Source organism: Tamandua tetradactyla, chromosome 1 (assembly GCF_023851605.1).
Source record: "Tamandua tetradactyla isolate mTamTet1 chromosome 1, mTamTet1.pri, whole genome shotgun sequence".
NCBI lineage: Eukaryota > Metazoa > Chordata > Mammalia > Pilosa > Myrmecophagidae > Tamandua > Tamandua tetradactyla.
In genome coordinates, this window is record NC_135327.1 from 51,463,242 (window position 1) to 51,482,966 (window position 19,725).

The 19,725-nt window shown below is 40.8% G+C and overlaps 1 protein-coding gene across 16 annotated transcripts in view; it reads right to left on the reverse strand.

The window, feature by feature from the left end:
• The window catches only part of PLCB4 (phospholipase C beta 4), a 399,612-nt gene that overhangs the window by 63,438 nt on the left and 316,449 nt on the right, over positions 1 to 19,725 (reverse strand). For all 16 annotated transcript variants that reach the window (XM_077115609.1, XM_077115566.1, XM_077115557.1 and 13 more), the window contains 8 exons: positions 17,648 to 17,738; positions 16,201 to 16,296; positions 12,566 to 12,666; positions 10,250 to 10,285; positions 7,968 to 8,109; positions 7,269 to 7,353; positions 6,820 to 6,944; positions 4,813 to 4,864 (listed from right to left, as the gene is read on the reverse strand). In XM_077115609.1, the coding sequence (XP_076971724.1) occupies positions 4,813 to 4,864; positions 6,820 to 6,944; positions 7,269 to 7,353; positions 7,968 to 8,109; positions 10,250 to 10,285; positions 12,566 to 12,666; positions 16,201 to 16,296; positions 17,648 to 17,738 (728 nt within the window). The remainder of the gene's footprint in view (positions 1 to 4,812; positions 4,865 to 6,819; positions 6,945 to 7,268; positions 7,354 to 7,967; positions 8,110 to 10,249; positions 10,286 to 12,565; positions 12,667 to 16,200; positions 16,297 to 17,647; positions 17,739 to 19,725) is intronic.

The window sequence follows — 19,725 nt, forward strand, 5'->3', positions numbered from 1 at the left end:
TGGTAGACTAAATATTGTTAAGATGGCAACACTCCCCAAATTAATCTACAAATTCAAAGCAACCCCTAACATAATCCCTGCTGTATTTTTTTTTTTTTGCAGAATATGGCAAGCTCGTCCTAACAGTCATCTGGAAATGCAAGGAGACCAGAAGAGCCAAAATAACCCTGAAAATATAAGAACAAAGTTGGAGGACTTACCCTTCCCAGTTTCAGAACTTACTAAAAAAGTAACAGTGATCGGGTCAGTGTGGCACTGGCCCAGGGAGAGACACATAGATCAATGGAACAGATGTGAGAGTCCACAAATAAATCCATGTGTCCATGGACCATTGATTTTTTTTTTTTGCATGGACAGGCACCAGGAAACGAACCCGGGTCTCTGGCATGGCAGGCGAGAACTCTGCCTGCTGAGCCACCGTAGCCCACACAGTCTATTGATTTTTGACAAAGGTTCCCATAGCATGCCCTACAGCCACTGGGCAGTGGTCCCATAAAAACACCTTGGGCAGAGTCCATAACTGGCCTGAAAATTATGTGAAAAAACTTCATCTTGCTAATAAAAATGTTCTTCCCATTTAAAGGTAGTATAAAAGGAGTCATTAAATTTGGAAATATCTATAATCATAACTAGAGAAATTCCACCTAATACATGAGTAGTACATAAAGAAAAATAAAAGCACTTTTTCCAAAACAACAATTTGGATTTAAAAGAAAAAATCCAAATTTGTGAATCAAACCTCTTCTTTTCCTCAGGATCTTAATTTCAATTTGGGATGATGTCAAAATTATTACTATCTTTTAAAACACACCAAAAAAAGTGGTCGTGAAGTGTAATAGTTTTCCTTAAAGTTTATCATCAAATGTTTTTGGCTTTGACAGTCACCATTCATTACTATCTTCTGAGTCTGAATGAAAAAAAATGTTGAAATAATAAACCTATAATTTATTTAATCACCAAACAAGAATCTCTGAGGGATAGCACTGATTTTCTTTTATCAAGGACTAAGAGGGTTTAATGAACCTCTCAAATATTAAAGATGATTTTGAACATGTTCCTATTTTCAAGAGAATGTAATGCAAAATATTAATATAAGACCTCTCTTAAGGTATAGAGAAGAAAATTTTTTTTTCTATACTAATAGAGTTTTAGATTTGGGCCTATTTGTGTGTGGGGACATGGGGGGGTGTCTCACTAGTGTTAGCAGTTGTTAGAAAATATGATACAGCCGCAAGCTAAAGGCGTAGGGTAGAAATAAATGATTAACTCCAAGAGAAGCCCATCCCTCTATCTGGCAGAGTTATAGGAACTCATGCGAGGTATCCAGCTCTGTAGCGGACATGGGCACAGGTGCTAATGGAAAGTGGAGGGATTTAAGGATTCTCTGTGGACTTTCCAGGGCCTTGGGAAGGAAAGGGAGGGAGAGGAGGGCCATCAGCCAGGTGGACAGATGGAAGCCACAGGAATCAGAGAATGGGATCTTAAAGAACTCTACTCCACGTCATTGCACCTCCATCACACACCATCCATTACAAACACCATTATTTTCTTTCCCACCAAGAAAGCAAAAAGGCTGCCGATTCTAACTAATATGCCATGGATTAGCAGACACATCCCAATTTGGCAATGTCACATAAAAAGTATGCATCTTTGATCAACAATGCTATCCTGCTAAAAGGGGGAAAAGAAGTGTAACAAATAAGGTATCAGTGGCTGAGAGAGTTCAAATAGAGTTGAGAGGCTACTCTGGAGGTTACTCTTATGCAAGCTTCAGTTACACATTGCTACCTATCATAATTTGCCAAGCTCCAACCAAAACCATTCCTGCCAATCCTAAAGAATACCCAGGGCATTATATAAGATTCTATAAACATTCCATGCACTAGGATTACTTTCCAGAAACCTACAACCTCCAGATGGGTCCTTGGACCAGCTAAGTTCTGAAATGCAGAGGGGCCAGCCTCTCCAGGACATCAATTATTTCCATACCCCTATCCCATATTATTGATAATCCCTTCCAACATGAAAAAGTTAGAAAGGGCATAGCCCAAATGCCCCTAAAGATTGGGACAGAAAGATCAAAGATGAAGGTGGAGTTAGACAAAGAAGGTTGGGTTTAACAAAAGAATATGACTGTTGAATCATTATACTGATATTTCTTTTGGTCTCCAGCAATCTTAGAGCAGCTAGAAGTAAAAATCTAAAATTGTGGAACTGGAACCCATATGAAACTCTGAAATCTGTTCTACAACTAGTTGTCATAATGTGCTTTGAAACTTTGTGTTATTTTTCACAAAAAAGAAAAAAAAAGTTGATCGTGATGATAAACGCACAGCTATATGATGATATTGTGACCCACTGATTGCATATTTTGGATGATTGCATGGTCTGTGAATATAAAATATCAATAAAAAAGAAAATAAGTATGCATCTTTGAATCATAAAATGTCATACTATTTACGTATCAGCCATACAATTTTTCTTTCTAAACCTGAAAAGATTTGAGATACTAATTTATTCAATTACGTGTCATTAGGAATTAGAGAAATCCCTTGGGTTATTTCATCTTCAAAAACAAGCTTGCGATAAACCACTGCTCTGTCCCAATACAAATCACGTGGAGTCCAATGGTGCAGTCTCCCGGGTGGTCCCCCCATGGAGAGGGATTCCTGGGGTGGGGGTATTTCAGAGGCTGTGCTCTGTTGTTGGATTTGGGGGCGTTAGTGTTTTATGCACACTGATGTCCTCTATAGAAGAGCTATCATCTGTCTCAGCAGGCACAGAATCCTCTCTACAGAGACAGAGCCCTTAGCGGAACCTGCAAGGACTTTTTAAGAAGTCCCTGCAGATGGGTGGGAGGTGCACAAAGTGCCTGGAATATCAGTGCTCGGGAAGTGGGCTCTTCCCGTGACCGGCTGGGACGCCCCCTCTGTGCCCTTGTCCAAGAGGAACAGGAGCACACAGCTGAAGAGGCAGCCTTTGTCTCCAGGCTGGAGGAAGGGACTTGCAGCGACCTTGTCCTACGAGTCACGCTGCCCTACCCAACAGTCCGTTTTTCAGTTCATCTGGTGGGACTCAGGCTTTTGGCCATGTTGCCTACAGCACAGATGCACAGAATTCAGACTAAGGTAGCACTTTTCTTGCTAATGACGATATCCAGAGACAAAATAACCGCATGGAATGTGAGGCGCTGAATATGCTAAATATGGCAAAACAGAAACATCCCAAATGGCATGTTCCTGAAAAGAAACATCCTGAATGCACCGAACTCCCACCTGGACCTGATACCCAAAAACAATCTGCCTCTCCGAGGCTGTCAGCTCGGAGCAGGGATGGGAAACCGGCAGAACTCCTGGGACACTGGAAGGTTCCAAGGACTGACCCCAGCCAGGCCTGTATGTCCTGTGCAAATCTGAAGGGCTCGATGAGAAGAGAACGCTCAATTCATCTCACAAAGTATGTGTATATACTCGAAGCTCTGACAGGTAGGAGAGTTCCTCTTAAACCTCACTTTTGCAAAGGAATGTGCACTTCCCCACAGACTCAGCCTGGCAGGTGGTCCTATCATAGTTTTGGGGTCCAAAATGTAACGCACTTGCCAGAGGCAACGCAGCTATAGCAAATGGCAGCTGCGGGTTCAAATCCACATCTCCAGACTCCAAGCTCGCCCCTGCCCTCCACCGCCGTGCCTGGGACTCGCTTTCTCAGCACCCCAGGGGTTGCCTTACATGCCCAGTACAAAACCTCTTGGTTATGAACACTCTGCTTTTCAAAAAAATTTAAACTGTGCTTTGGCCCTTTTCTAATCATAGAAGTTTTATTTCCTTCAAAGCAAACAGTAGAGGAAAGTGCAGCAAAAGGTCTAGCCAGGTGGTGGGTGATTGGGGTGCCAGGGCTACTCCTGTGTGGGGGCTCCCGGAAGAGGCAGGGGTGCTGCTCTCTTTGACAAGCCATTCCGAACACACCGTGGCTGGACAGGTTGCCCTTCGCTGCTGTGTTTGTGAAGACAGTTGTGCATCCACCCGGCGGAGCCAGCACGATGGACTCCACGGCATCAGGGCTGAGGAACAGATGGTGCCTCTTTGGATGCCTCCCGGGGCCTTCCCTGGGCAGTGGCTGGGGTTACTGGCTGGTTGTGTTGCTTGCAGACAGATGAATGAGGGAAGATGGCCACACGGTCTTTTTCACTCAGAAGTTCCATTTAACCTTTCTGCATTTCAGTGGAATTCCCATTTCCTGTTGGACTACTTGTTTGGCAAAATTTAAAGAGTGCCATTTAAGTAAACTAGAACAACATTCATAGCCTCATTCTTTGATAATTGCTATTTCCAAGACACGCAGGAGAATCAAGAGAGAACAAAGCTTTTTTCCACTAAGAATTCAATTCGACAACCATAATTTCCATTACATCTTAATTAAATTTATTTCTGTATTTGTCCTAGGTAAAATACACATATTTTGGTGTCTGTGTCTCCAGTTAGAATGTCTAAATGGGGGGAGGGGTTATTATCTGCTCCAGCTTATAAAAGACCTTCAGTGCTGATTTTAAAAGGAGAGAATTAAACATAAATGGTATATGATTAAATGCATAACTTGTGGTCAAAAAACAACAAAAAATCTGCTTAAAAAAACTGGGGTGAAGAAGAACAGTTATTTGCAAACATAATTTTTCTAGAATTCCACTGGTTTTTATCATATCCTTCAAACCCATCTTAAAATCAGCAGCCCGTAATTAAAAATGACACAGTTTCATTACACCTGTAGTATGGATCTCGGAAACATGGTGACAACAGTTTAAATTCTGTTACTCACCCGCACGATCCATTATACTCAAATTTCCCCTGATTCAATTGCATCGCTAAATCTGTCAAGAGACAAAAAAAAAATTTAGCACCTTGTCTCCCTGGACAAAGAAGATCCTGGAAGGGGTAATTTTAAGCAATGGGAATCAGATACCAATTCCAGGCCCAATGGTTAGCTTAATGAGTCTTTGACATCATAAGGTACCACTGGGTCTGTTTGAAGCATACAACACTTTCATCCACGTAGAAATGACTTTGTATTGATTTTAAACACACTAAAATGTGTTTTCATAAAGAACATGCTAGAATTTTCTAAGGTACCATGTTTGCTTTAAAAATCGGATTCAATATGCAACTCATACAATCAAAGTTGGGAGTACAATTGTCCGAGCTGATATAGTTTGGGGATATGTGCCTTGTGTGGCCAGGGGAAAGGGAAGCTGGAGATAACCAGTGGGTCAGTGTGAGCAGAAAATTCAATTTAAAAGAACTAGATAAGGATCATGTAAAAACCAGGGGCTTATTCACAGAAAAAGACTCAGAATTCCTCTAAGGGGGTCTACACACTGGTAGAATAGAACATAAGATTTTCTCTTACAGGTGGACAAAATCTTCTTCCTTTTTTCCCACTGGCAAAAGAAATGAGGCAACTGATGGATTTTTCTTCTACTTCAAAACATTGTGATTAAACCTAACATTACAGAATAAAATTGGAGCTGGCCTAGTAAATAAACCACTTTAGGATCATTTAATCCATATTATGGATTCACTGACTCCGGAGACTACAGTTTGACCACTTTTTAAGTAAGGACAATCAGCAGAGGCTTTTAATTTTATTTTGTCCCTCCTAGAAACACTCCGGGATTCTACCTCCCCTGGTCATAGTCACACATGCAAGGCCTAACGGGGACATCATGCGTAATGGCAGGCTCTGCAGGAGCTCCTGGTGCTAAAGAGGCTCCACCAAGGGGGGGGGGAGGGGGGGGGCCACGCAGGGCACTCGCATTCATGGCAAAGGGAGAAGACAAAAGATCTTTCCATCTGTCCTGACAACAGGGAGCAAGGTATACAGGGATGCTCAAAGCATATGAACAAATGAGGAAAGGAAAATTCGGAGGCATGGGAGGGACCCTCAGCATAGCAAACTAAGGACTGAACAAGAAAAGGGTTCTCTACTGGTCCTAAAGAGCCTGCTGTGAATTAACCATAGAGAGTGAACTTTTTTTTTAACATGGGCAGGCACCGGGAATCAAACCTGGGTCCTCTGGCATTGCAGGCACGCATTCCTGCCTGCTGAGCCACCGTGGCCCGCCTGAGAGTGAACAGTTTTTGCAGCATATTACCCACTTATCTTCGGTGAGTGACTAGAGCCTATCACTTCGCTATTTCAAATTTTTGTTTTTACATTTGTTTAACTGCTTTAAAAAATGTACTCTTCTACTCCAGGGAAAAACAAATCATTATATATGGGAAACCTGCCTTTGAGTCCACTATGGAGGACCCAGCTGCACACCGATACCCTAAGAATACGTAAGTCACTGCACACCATCTTAGCAGAGTCTACCCTATAATGCCCCGTGCTTCTTTTATGATGGGGTCACTGGGTGTTGATATTTTCAAATGCCAAAAGTGGACAGGGTTCTTCCCAAAGGATAAATGAGTCATAGTTACTACTCAAAGATACTACTACTGTTTTTTTCTCCAATTTATCTCCTTTAATTCTCTCTGAAAACAAGGACAACAAATTTGATTTAAAAGAAAGAAAATACAGAAATATTATGACAGACTAGGGGAAATGCTTAGCTAAGCAGTCAGGGCCACTGATTAAAGGAATTTTATCACTGTTTTATTGCTCTGTTTTTGGTCTTTAATTCTGTTACGTAAACCCAACAGCACATTGTTTTGCCATATGTCTGCGTCCTTTAAAAAATGCCCACGGCCAGCCCGTGGAAGCTGCTGGCAGCATCCCGGGACCGCCTTCCAGTGGAATTCGGGGTCACCGGACATCAGTTCCTACCTGGGGTTTGATAGTTCAGCGAAACCATCTGGCAACCAGCGTTCCAGAAAATCTGAGGCATGTAATTACTGGAATCGACTCGGCCTCCCTTGGGGTAAATGCGACTCATCTGCCGCTTGTTATAACTGTGTAACTTATTAAGGGAAATGGAAATAAGAGTGCTGCAGAGGAGGGAGCGAAAATGACAAAGGTCTAGCAAACGGCGGCAAATCTGTAGAAGACTCACATAAAATCCCACATTTATAAATAATGCTTAAGAGAAAAAGTATACAGCTCACAGTGCAGGTTTAAAAAAACAACTCCCATCTGGACAGACTCTCCCAGCTGCTATGCTCTCTCACACATATTATTTTATTTGCTCTATAGCTAGATAACCATTTATCTCTTTTAGAGACACCTGCCACACCAAAAATGCACCAACCCTCATTCCACTGAAAACGTAAGGATACTTCACAAATTCAATTGCATGGGTCTTCAAGTAGCCTAGACCAACGGATTCATTGAAAGACGACATGTTATAATGAATATTGCGCTCTGTAAAGAAAAGCAAAGATATATACTCAGAAACCTGCCATCAAATGCTCACAGAAAGACACACGATATAAGTACATTCTGAACCACGGGGCTTTGGAGGCAGATGTTGCATTCTCATATCAGTAGCTCCTACTTTCTATAACATTTTGCACATGGCGACAGCTGGCTTAGAAAAAAAAATTGATGGATTAAAACTGGAATCATTAAACAAATTATGCATACCCCAATTGCTGCACCCAGCCCTGAAATATATATATTTGAAGATGACAATGATGGCTGTTCAGCCCAGCAATGATTAGTAAAAGTTTTAAGGATTTTGGATGATAATTTTTGATTAAACAAGGTTTGTAACAATTACCGCACCCAAGTGGCTACAGGGCTTGGAAGTGCTAACGAATCCATAGTTGCTTGGCGCCACCCAGTGGATGTCGCCTGGAACAACACTGCAATGCCACCGCACGCCAAGGACAAGTGGCTCTGTGGTCTTTGATATAAAAATAAGATGTAACAGTCCCCTGCCCAGAAAGCAAGTGGCAGTAAGTCAGATCAGAGTTCATCAGCATAACAAAAGAAAGCAGACAAAAAAAGCTACTGTATTTAACCTTTGGTGTTACCTTCAGCCACATGGAAACCCTGAAACTTCACAGGCTGTGCGTAGTTGATCATCGTGGATAAATATGGATGAATATTAGTAGTTGCACCTACATATTTATAAGATGCCATCCACGCCTGCTCATCTTCTACAGTGACCAGGCCCTACAAGCACAATGAAAGGAACACACACATATATATATATATGACTTAACCTACCCTTACTAAAGATAATTTGCATACACACAAACACACTGAAATATAGCCACTTTCTTCCTTAATTATGCTAAAGGATAATTTTAAAGGCTAATGTCTACCATAGCTCAAAATAATGCACAAGGAGGAAATGAAACCAAGTCTATCTTATTACACTTTTAGGGTAGTTTTAGAATATCAAAGGTGTTTAAAAAATTTAAACTACATTGCATTTCATTGCAATGTGCTGAGATGTGTACAACTGGTTTAGCATCCATATTTTCACAAATTGAGGCACAGAGTTGCACTCTACTCAAGAGCAGAGACTCTCAAATTTCAGCCTGCTTCAGAATCACTTGGAAGTCTTGTTAGGGCCCAGATTCCAAGGCCTGCCTTCAGATTTTCTGATGAAGCAAATGCAGTAAGGCCATAGAATTAGCATTCCTTATTTCTCACCAGCTCCCTGGTGCCACATGTCTGGGAACCACACTTTGCATGGCACTGCTCTAGAATTTCAGCTACACACATAAAGAGTTCATGATATTTTTTTTAAAAAGCTTATTCTTTATCAGACAAGATACAATAAAATTGCATATTACTTTATACAGAAGGGAAAAAAACAATTTTAATTGATTTCTTGATAAATCAAAACAAAACCCAAAAAACTGACAGAAAAAGCCTTCCAAAGCCATCAACATTTTGCAGAGCACTTTGAAAATCTACATTTCCTGCACAGATTGAATATAAGTGGGATAACTTGCTTAGTCCCATGAATCAATTCATGGGGGAAAAAAGGTCAAATCATTTGTTTGCTTTAATTTGGGCACTCTAAATCATCAAAATGACCTCACCAATAAAAGCCTGAGATAAAATCGGTAATGAAATGTAATAATATAATAAAATCAAATAATGGGACTTCTAAAAAACAAGCAAAAACATTTCCTTTGCATATCTTCTCCACCCAAATAAGGGTAGAGGCCATGTCCGGTTCCTTTTTGTGGATTTAATGATAATAATTCTAAACCATGAGCAGAACACCAGGCTGAATTCCTTGCATGCACAACATCATTACTGTCAGCAATCACAGGAGTTAGGGATGCTCCTCCCCAATGACCACATGAAAAGACTGAGGTTAGGGCAGGCCACGGTGGCTCAGCAGGCAGAATTCTTGCCTGCTATGCCAGAGACCCCAGTTCAATTCCCAGTGCCTGCTCATGCAAACAAACAAACAAAAAGACTGAGGTCTTGGCAATTAACAGTTTGATCACAGCCACTTGGTAACAAATAGTAGTAACCAAATGTCAACCTGTATATTTGTTAATTTCAATAACACATGAAAAATCAGTGTAAGAGAGAAGTGTATTCAAAACATCTTAGAAGGGGAATGTTGTAGGATTTATTCATAAGGACCCCAAATTTAATATGTAGGCCTAAGAAGATAGGATCTTACTCCAGATCAGACAGAACCCCGTCGAAGCAGGACAGATGGTATGTTCTGAAGCTCTAGTGTGTGGGAAATATAAGGCAACTTTCTGCCAGTGACTATTGTTAATCTCATTACCTTATAATAACCCATATACATGTATTAAATAAGACGACAGTGAGCATCAGAAAGAACTTCGGGAAGGATAAAAGAAACTAAAATGTAACTTCACTTGCCTTATATTAAAGCCAAAATCGAACAAATGTCCTAGACTGCATGCAACGTTAAATTACTGATCTTTTTTTAAAATTCTTTATATGCTGACGATAATATGTTCACTGATGAATGAAATCTCTAATTCCTCCTAAGAAAATGCCTTACTGCATTAAACACCTATTTGCAGGAAAATCACTAATGGTTTAGCTCTAGGTCTCTTATTCACCCACTGTAGTTTCATGGCTTTGTCAGAATTTAATGATTGTATCATTGCGATTCTTTTTTTTTTGGAAGATTCTCATTGATGTAATAAATCTTACACTTATCATCAGTAAGCCTGGAATTCCATGGTGTGGGGAGGGCAGGTAGAGGAACATCACTTAGTATAAAATACCAAATGTTCAGTATTAGAAGGTCACATATGAGTATTAGGTAATGAAAATAAAATGCACAAGGGAATTACTTTGTTACCTTTTTGTTGCTTTCATGTTCAAGGTCATCTGAAACCTAAATTAAAGAAAGACATTAATTTCTTTACTTCTCCAAAAGGCAAAGTCTCAAATTTCCTAACCATACATATGTAAAATTAAAATAAACATATGCAACCTTGTTATTCTATTTATTTGTCAACATGGGAAATTACTGATGACATAAAGTCATGGACAGAATGCAAGGGCTGAAAAGATACGACGGCCTACCTAATTGTCTTTTAATACTATTCTCCTCCTTTGCTGGCCATCATAGCAATTTAATTAGTGTTTTAGTCATGGGGCTTGGGAAGTAATTAACAGTGTTGCCACCTCCCCTGATACGTAAAAGGGAGCAAACCTAAGTGGTCACTGCGCACCAGTTCAGCACGTGTGCCTGTGTACCGACAAAGGCTTTAGGTCAAAGCAGTTGCAATTCCCTGGATCAGGAAGGGCTGGGTCTAATAGCAGGGTTCCTTTGGCTTTGCTCAACAGGTGTGTACTGTCCCATCTTCCCACCACTAATGTATACAGCCACCTACATTTTCATCACTGTCTTCATGGATCAAGCATCCCTGCTCTATTCACCAATCACACCTTCATGCCACTGACACACCCACTCTTTCCTGCAAAAGTAATCTCTCCCTCTCTATCGCACTGTGCCCAACAGTTTTCTAACACACTCCAGATTCTTCCAGGCTAAAAATAATGTCGCCTTGACTCATCAGGTCCCCTTCAGCCACCAGCTCATTTACAGCCTTCACAGCAAAGCTTTTCAAAAGCCATGCCTCTACTTTTTCACATCTATCTACCCATGGACCTCCACCACTCCACTGAAATTTCTTTTTTCACAGTCACCAACAACCTCCATACTACCAATCCAATGGACACTCTTGAGTCTTCTTATCCAATCACTCAGCAGCATTCCAGAGCCCATCACTCATCCTTCTCTTACCACTCTCTTGATTCCTTGGTGTGATTGCCGGATTTCTCTCCTACTTCTCTAGCCATACCTTGTTCTTCTTTTCTGGCTCTCCTCCCATGACCCTGTCTTTAACTAGGGCTCCAGCTGGGTCCCCTTTGCTTCCTTGCTCCAAGGATCATCTATTTCCATGGCTTCAAATACTGTATCTCTTGCCCTTCCAATTTATATCTCTAGTCAAACCTCACATCTGTCTTCTAGACCTAGATAATGATGATAACAACGGTGAGGATGAAGAAGATGGTAATACAGTGACAACTTAATACCTTTATAAGGGTTACCATATGCCAGGCACCATTCTAAGCTCATATTTATGTAGCATCAACTCATTCAGTCTTCACAACGACCCAATAAAATAGTCATTGTCTTCATTTTGCAGGAATGAGGAAACACAGAGATTAAGAAATTTACCCCGAGCCATAAAGGTAAGAAATGAACCCATTTTATGAATTAGCTTCATAAAGGTAAGAAATGAACCCAGAGAGTATATGATATTTGCTTGGCAACTCCCCTTAAACATCTCACAGACATCTCAAACAGCCTGCTCCATTTAGAATTCCAGAAATTCTCTCTTTCAGCCTTCCCCACTCTTCTTAGAAGTTCCTCTGTCAACCCAGTTGTTCATTATCCCCCATTTTAGCACTCATTTTTATTTTCCTAATCACACTTACTACAAACTATAGTCATCTAATTACTTCCTCATTTACTTGTCTTTCATCTGTCTGCCCCATCCTTCCCCTATAAGCTCCATGAGGGCAGACAACAAGTGTGTCTGGACTGTTTTAGATCATCAAGACCCGGACACGTATGCCAGGCACCCGCCAGATATATAATAACAAATCTTCTTGGCTGAACAGCTAAATGGTCCAGCATGAAATAAGGATGAAATATTTTCATGCTTATTCTGTACTAGGAGAATGATGAGGAATAGTAGGACCAGTTCTTCATGAGGGCTTGGCCTGGGATGTTCCGTGGTGAATTTCTTGATGGCATCAACTGGCTCAGCTTTGCCACAGAGATCTGGTTGTTGTCTCCCCACCCACCTAGTGATGCACGAAAGGATAACATCTAAAGGACAAGGGCCAGATGGGGGAATGTTCAACACCAATTATGACTAATAAGCAATTTAAATGTCCTTTCAAGCTTATTGTGTATGTCTCAAGTTCAGATAGCAATTCTGGTCCGCCAGGAGAAACGTGTGTCCTTTTAAGCAATTTAGCAGAAGGAATTATATAGGCTATTTTAAATCTCCTGCGGTGGTCACATGTCCAGAATTTCACAGCTAACAGCTGCTACCTCTTGAGAGTCATGAAAGAAAAGGGACACAAAGACTCTGACCTTCTTGACGCTATTTGCAACAGCTTCCTTGTGTCCCAAGTCATCAGCAGAAAGTTCATTTCCAAATTTATATTCAGGGTGAGCTTCCTCCTCTTGGTCAGCTGCAGAAAGAAAAAAGGAAAACCCTAGAGGCCAAATTACTGCCAAAAGGACCCTGACTTTAATCTTGGATAGGACATAAGCACTTATAGAGGAAAATGAACCTAAAAGAGAATGCAAAACACTTAAAAATGCTATTATTTCAACCAGAACTCTCATTAAGCTCAAAGACTCAAAGTCAAGGACCAAATCTTGTATTTTATTTCTCCTGCATCTAGCATAGCATTTCACTTCCTGGATGCGTAATACATTTTTGTTAAGTGAATGGCTACTATTATTCCAGGAGCTCATTAATCCAAAAAATAAGGCCACAAGCATCTTAGGCATCTGTGATTGAAAAAGGGTATTTCCATCTTTTGTGTCAACTAAACAAGAAGATCATGCAAGAAAAGAGAAGACATTTTATAATTTTGAAAAAGATATGAAAATGCCCAGTTGAATTTCATCTTCATAACAACTTGTGAACTAGAGTGATGGAATATAAAAAAGAAAGACCTTAGAAGCATTGCACAGCTCCCGTAAAACATATGTCAAACCGGCTTAGGTTTAAAAAGCTCTGAAGATGATCCTCGAGGTCATGCTAGGAGGGAAGCTGGAAGTGGAGTGCTAAATAAAGTTGTTGCCTGAGGAGTGAGACCCCATTTGTACAAGGGGCAGAGAAGCACATGGTTCACTGGATCAGAAAAGGACAAGAAGTCTGGGATCTACCTAAGGGTGTGGGTGGGAAAAGGATCACCCAATGGAGAATGAGCCACATGTTGGTGGGGGATCTGGAGCCCCCATCATCCCTGTTCTGCAGGAAGTCCCAGGTAAGAAAGTTGCCTAAAAACTTGCCAGGATCAAAAGGAACCCACTGGGCTCAGGACGAGGCACTTGTGATGCCACGTTGCCACAACACAGAGCATGAGAGAAGCTTTTCGTAAAAAGAATAAAATAATTTCCAAGTATGACCTCATAAGGCAAGTGAGTAGAACTATAACAGAGATTTAAAAAACAAAACAAAACGTGTTTAACACGTTCAAAGAAAAGCAAATGCAAGAACAGGAGTGAAAGCAAACCTATTTCACAGACTCTGATGCCTTTTTCACATTTGAATAGTGTTGATGTTGCAATATATGCTTAATCAATGGCATTTTACAAGTAAATGGAAGCGTTTTTCTTTCCTAGTTGTACAAAAAAACAGTGATGTCTTTCAAATGATGGTATCTTGGATTCAGGATTTCCTGAGAGGAGACTACCTTGTGCAAGGTGCTAAGTGTGGGAAGAGGTGGAGACATGGGAGAGGGACACTCTCCTCTCCTGGAACTCACCTTCTGGGGGAAGGAAGGCAGACAAAACAACAAATTTTTAAAAAGGTGGGTCACATACACCTTGGGCAGAAAAGAAAGAATTTATAGGGCTGGAATAGGCTTTAAAATAGTCAAAAGGTTTTCAGATTACAGATGAGGAAATAGATTCAGAGATACAATCTGTTCTGCCTCTGATCACAGAGTCAGATGTGGACCTAGAATCCCCAGCTGTTAGCACAAGGCTCTTTCCATGATACTGGGCTGCCTACCTATGCTCTTTGGGCCAAGTTTCTGAAACTTCCTACCACTGCTATTGTATTTCCTCTTCATGTGTGTCTAGTCTGACATCCCCAGCCAGATGTAAACTACTTGAAGCCAAGGGGTGTGTCCCCTACATTTGGATGGGACTTCATCACCACTTTCAAAGAGTTGTATGAATGAAAATTATCATCTTCTGAGTGTGCATGTGTGCTCAGACACACCCACAAACACATATCACTTTTGGTGTTCTTCACTGCTTGTCTGATAGTTCTGGGAACCTTGTCTCCTTCTGAATCTAAATTCAGCCTAACTACTGGGTGCATGCTTCCATGGACTGAACCCTTTCTATCTTCTACGGCTTCCAGGCAGGTGTAATCTCTTAAACTATGCTTGGTTTCCTCTTGCCTACAGTGTTGATGTATTTAAATTAGAGACTCAAGTCATTCATGTATAATGGGATCATACTGTGTCACCAGGGTAATTACAGCCAACTGGTCAACCAGAAATAAAGCCAAGCATTGCTAAGGGAACCTAAAAATCATACACAAAACCGGTATAGAAGAAGACTCTTGAGTTCTTGAAGAGAAATTCAGGTGGATGCTTCTGTCCTCTCAGACCCTTTCCTACTCGAATACTGTCCCACCTGCCTATTTCTGTTAAGATCTAATCAAAATCTGAAGTATGTTTTAGAATAGCATGGAAGTCTCTAGTGGCCTGTACAAACAATACAGGCTTCTAAAAGGTGGGAGAGTAGCCTTAAAGGACAATAAGCGAAATCCTATCGACCTTCATATTTTATCAATGTGTTCAAGAAACTTCATATCTTTGGATTTCATCAGGTAAATTCTTTCTCATTTTTTTAAAGAATAATCTTAACAATTGATATGTGTCTCAAATTGGGGGTGGATTGTTACACAGTAACAAGTACTGTTGAAGGCATCAAGTAACTTTGGCCTCCCAGACTCTCCTTGTCAAATAAAACATGAAAGTTAATGATTTTTCTCTGGGAGTAGAGTTGAATCCTCAGTTTGGACATGGAATTGAGTTGATTATGAAGTCTGTTCAAGGGTTAGGAGGCTTTTCTGAGAGGTCTTGAACAAAATTAGCTTATTCTTAGCTTTCAGGTTTTTAATTGTAATGTCAGGTTTTCCTTTTAAAATCCACTCCTGTATTTCAAATGTTATGATAATAAGTTAGAGTGCTTCTACAAATATTTCTAAATTATCTAGCCCAACACCACTATACTAAATCCAAGGCACTGGCTAACTATGCAAGCCATGTCATGTTAATTGGTTCCCATGATATATAATGAACAGGTAACTTGCTAAAAAAAACATTCTGAGGCTCTCAAATGATCCATTTAAAACCAACATTAGGGTTGCGATTATAGGGGCAAAGTAAAATAGAAGCTAAAGGCAACTATTCAAATAAATTAAGCAGGGCTGCTTTTGCTCAAGTTAGATTCCTATATAGATAATCCTCGTGAACCGGTTCTGTGAAGGAATGTGAACTTGAAATTTTAGTGCTGGATTTGAGTTTTCAGTCCACTTTGCATATACGTACAAGCTCATCTTTCACCTGAGGGGCTCCACTCAGGCTCCCTCCCTTTTAACTTGCCTTACTATCGTCATCATTAAGAGTAGACTGTAACTTGCGATTTGGTTGATAGGAAGGGACAGCAAAATGTTCTTTTTATTCCAAACCATCTTCTACAGCAAATGCTTCAAGGATTCTCTGGCTGTGAATTTCTGCGGAACAGCCGAGTGCACGACAGGGAGGAAGATGACTAAGCCACCAGAATCTAGCAATTAGATCAATCATAATAATATTTGGAAAAATACGAAAAGATCAAGGTTGGTGCGTGAATAAACCCGACTACAAAGAATTAAAATGCCATCATAATATATTAAGGGATCATGAGACAAATTCATGTCTTTCTTATCTCAAAAGGTATCTCAGCAATTCAAAAAAAACCCAGTAACTCACCATTTTCTATTTCCTCTTCATTGTCATCCTCTAAGATGTTAGCTGGGGTAGCAGATTCTCCAGCTTCCATCATACTTTTCAAAGCTTCGAGCTGTTCTGTTATTAAACACAAACAACACAATAGAGATGGTGACAGCTGTGACGGTCTTGCCTCTTTTCAGTGGTCGTGGCTTCTTAGGGAATGTACAACAACCACGTCATATGTACACAGGGAAGAACTGATAAAACATGGGTGAACTGCCCCCAATTCTGGTCCTCAAGTTTGAGAGAGAAACTGTTATTGTTAAGGATTTAATGCCAGATAACAAGAGCCCATAATTTGGGGAATCTGGCAAAGGCCAAAGTTTATACACAATTATGATGAAGATGCAATTGAAGACAGAAGTACATACTGCAGAATGACAAAACTTCTGGAAAAAAATATCGGCAACTGATAACTAGACTTACTACCTCGAGTCCCTAAAAAAACTCAGACAAGGTGTAAGACAAAGGATGTGTCAGAAAAATGGGCAAACATGTAGAGGCAAACTACAGATGATATTGTATAAAGAGACCAGCTCTCAAAGATGTGCAAATGAAAAATAAGGTAGGTTCACTTTTTGTCCATTAGCTGGGCACACAAATAAAAGGTTTCCAGTAGCCAGTGTTGAGGATCTCACAAGGAAACCGGCACTCTCATATACTATTGGCACAAGTACACACTTGTACACTTTTTCTGAAAGACAGTGTAACAAGATACGGCAATATAAAATATGCATACATTTTGGCCAAGCAATGCTAATAGTTTCATTGTGTACAAAAATAAATATTTGAGCATTTTTACTACTGCTGCTTTTACAATAGTGACAAGCCAGCAGCTTGGAACTAAATTATAGTACATTTCATATAACAAATTCTATATTGATATTAAATAGCATAGAGATTTGCATCCTAATGGATACAGGTATACTTAATTGGTGGGAAAAAATTAAAAATTATTATGTTTAACATTACTACAGTTTTGTTAAGAATGTGTATATATGTATAAACGTGCATATATCTATAATACCTGTATATATGTGTATGTATATAATTTAGGGATATTTTATATCCTTTAGGGATTTTCATACTTTTCTTCAAATTTTTCCTTTTAGATTACACAAATAAGTTAGATGTCATTAATACAAGTTTTAAATCTTATTTTAGAATACCTTGGGAAAAACAATGTAATTATACCAATACTTGGGACCCCTACAATATCTGATATGGAAATATGCTTTCCCGCTGTAGGAAGGAATGGATGCAGAAACTAAAGTTAAGTGGAAAAATGGCAACCTTGCTCTGAAAAGTATATGTATAACACCACTACACCCATTACCTCCCAAATTCAGTGATTTAGGTTATGATAACTGACTTGTCCAAACACATAATACAAGTAAGTGACTATTAGTGTGTATAATTGCCTTACTTTTTTCTACTTCAGGTTTCAGTCGTTTATTTTTGATGAGTATTTTCCTTTTGAGGTCATTGGGGGATGGCAAGGGTCTGCCTGGTTCGAGCTAGAGATGAACAGAAAGAGGTGAATTAATGGAAGGCTGTGCTTCTCCCTTCTCATTCCCAGCCCGGGAGCATGGAGGCCCATGGGTTATACAAGAACATCCACTAGGTGGCAGCATACTACATTCACACTTTCCTTCCCCAAACTGAACTAGCCCATTACATCCAACTGTGCCATAGATGAAGGCTTTGAACTTGGAAATCCACGCAGCCTCAGGAAGTAAACTGAGCTGCTTCACATTTCCCCAACCGAGCGGGGCTCAGAGCTGGTGTGGCTAGGGGGTGGGGTGCAGAGGATTTCCGTCCTGATCCAATCTTAACACTTGGTATTTTGGCTTTATGGGTTCAATAGGGAATAAAGAAGGCAGAGGTCCTAATAACTGAAATCCAGACTCAGCTGTGGCTTCCCTCACTTGGTTTTATACCTGAAAAGAAGATGTGTCTTCTTCTAGCTCTTACCTGTGAGCCAAAGAGCTGTCTTACACCTTGTCATCTCCTCACACCCCCATGCACCCCTACCTTCCACACACTCCCCCATTTATTTTCAAAATGAAATTGTATACTGTTAGTCACATACAAGGTGCTTTGCATTCCTACACCAGTCTTGCCGCAAACAAAACACTGGGGAGGAATTCTGTTTCCTTCAGGAAGCCATCTGGGACTGAAGTATTTCCTGCACCTGGGCTGGGATAGTTTCAACTCTTCAATGCATCCTAGCCAGCTCCTTAGTTACATCTTTACACTTGCGTCCTGGAGTCCCCAAAGAGTGAAAGACCCTTAGTTCAGGGAGATCTTAGCCCCGCGTATGGCCCTAGGCGTTGCACCCCTTTGAGATGACATGTGCATACCCTTCACAGAGGATGCAGCGGTCTTTCCACCAGAGTCCCGCAGCCCAACCAAGAAAACAAACAGAAGGCCCAGGCTTAAAAAAAGACAAAAGAAAAACAGGAATGTCTCTTAGGTTGGGCTCCCTTAGACGCTATTCCTGCCTATCCTAGAAACTTGAGAGGCAACCCCAGGAATCACCAGTGGAGGAGTGGGGACAGGAGAAAAAGGAGAGCCACAGTCAACAGGGGGTGTGCTACCAGGCAAGCTGTCTCGTTGGCAACTGGAGATGGCTCCAGCTGGGAAACTCTGGGAGACAGTGGGGGACTCGGTTGTCCCCTCTGAAGGGTGAGGGAGCTTGGGGTGGAGGTGGCGGGAAATAGCTGGTGCTTCTATCTTTTCTTCCATGTGGGCACAGCAAGCTCCATGAGCAGCTTATGAAGGGAAGCCTTCAGGTATAAAGCTGCAGGGGCTGGCAGCTGAAAGTTGGGCCAGTGTGGAAAAAGAAAGAGCTGCAAGGGTTTGGGCAGGGTATCTCCAGCAATGCCTCCAGTGGGGTGAAGAGAATCAGCGAGTGGGCACAAAGATGCGAATATCTGCATTGCCTATACGGTGCTCTGGTCTCATGGACCCGCTTCTGAAAAAGTTTCTTTGCAAGTCAGACCTCCCTAAGAAACCCCACAAAGCACAAAGTATTCGTCATGCCAGTCTCCACCGGTTGTCCTCTACCACAACTTCATGGGACCATGTTTGGGTCCATCCGTACCTACTCATAAGTAGGCGCGAGTAAAATATTTTACTACAGTACAGTATTTTACACTTTAATCTCATTAGCTCTCTTGAGCCTCATAACATCTGGTGACTGTGGCTCCTAACAATGTGGGGCCCTGGTTTCCTATAAGAATGGGATGAACTCTGCAATGATTATATACCAAAAGAAAAAAAAGAAAAAAAAAGGTTTGTACAATTAGAATGAGATCTCAGATCCCCCAAAGTCTGTCTGTGGGCCACAGGTTAAGAATTCTTTGCTTTAGGAAGGAATTACCAGGTGTAAAATGGAGATTTAAAAAAAATTATTTATATATATATATATATATGTGTTATATATATAACACATTGCCCAAGTCTACTTTTGGATGGGCATGGATGAATATGAGCACTGTG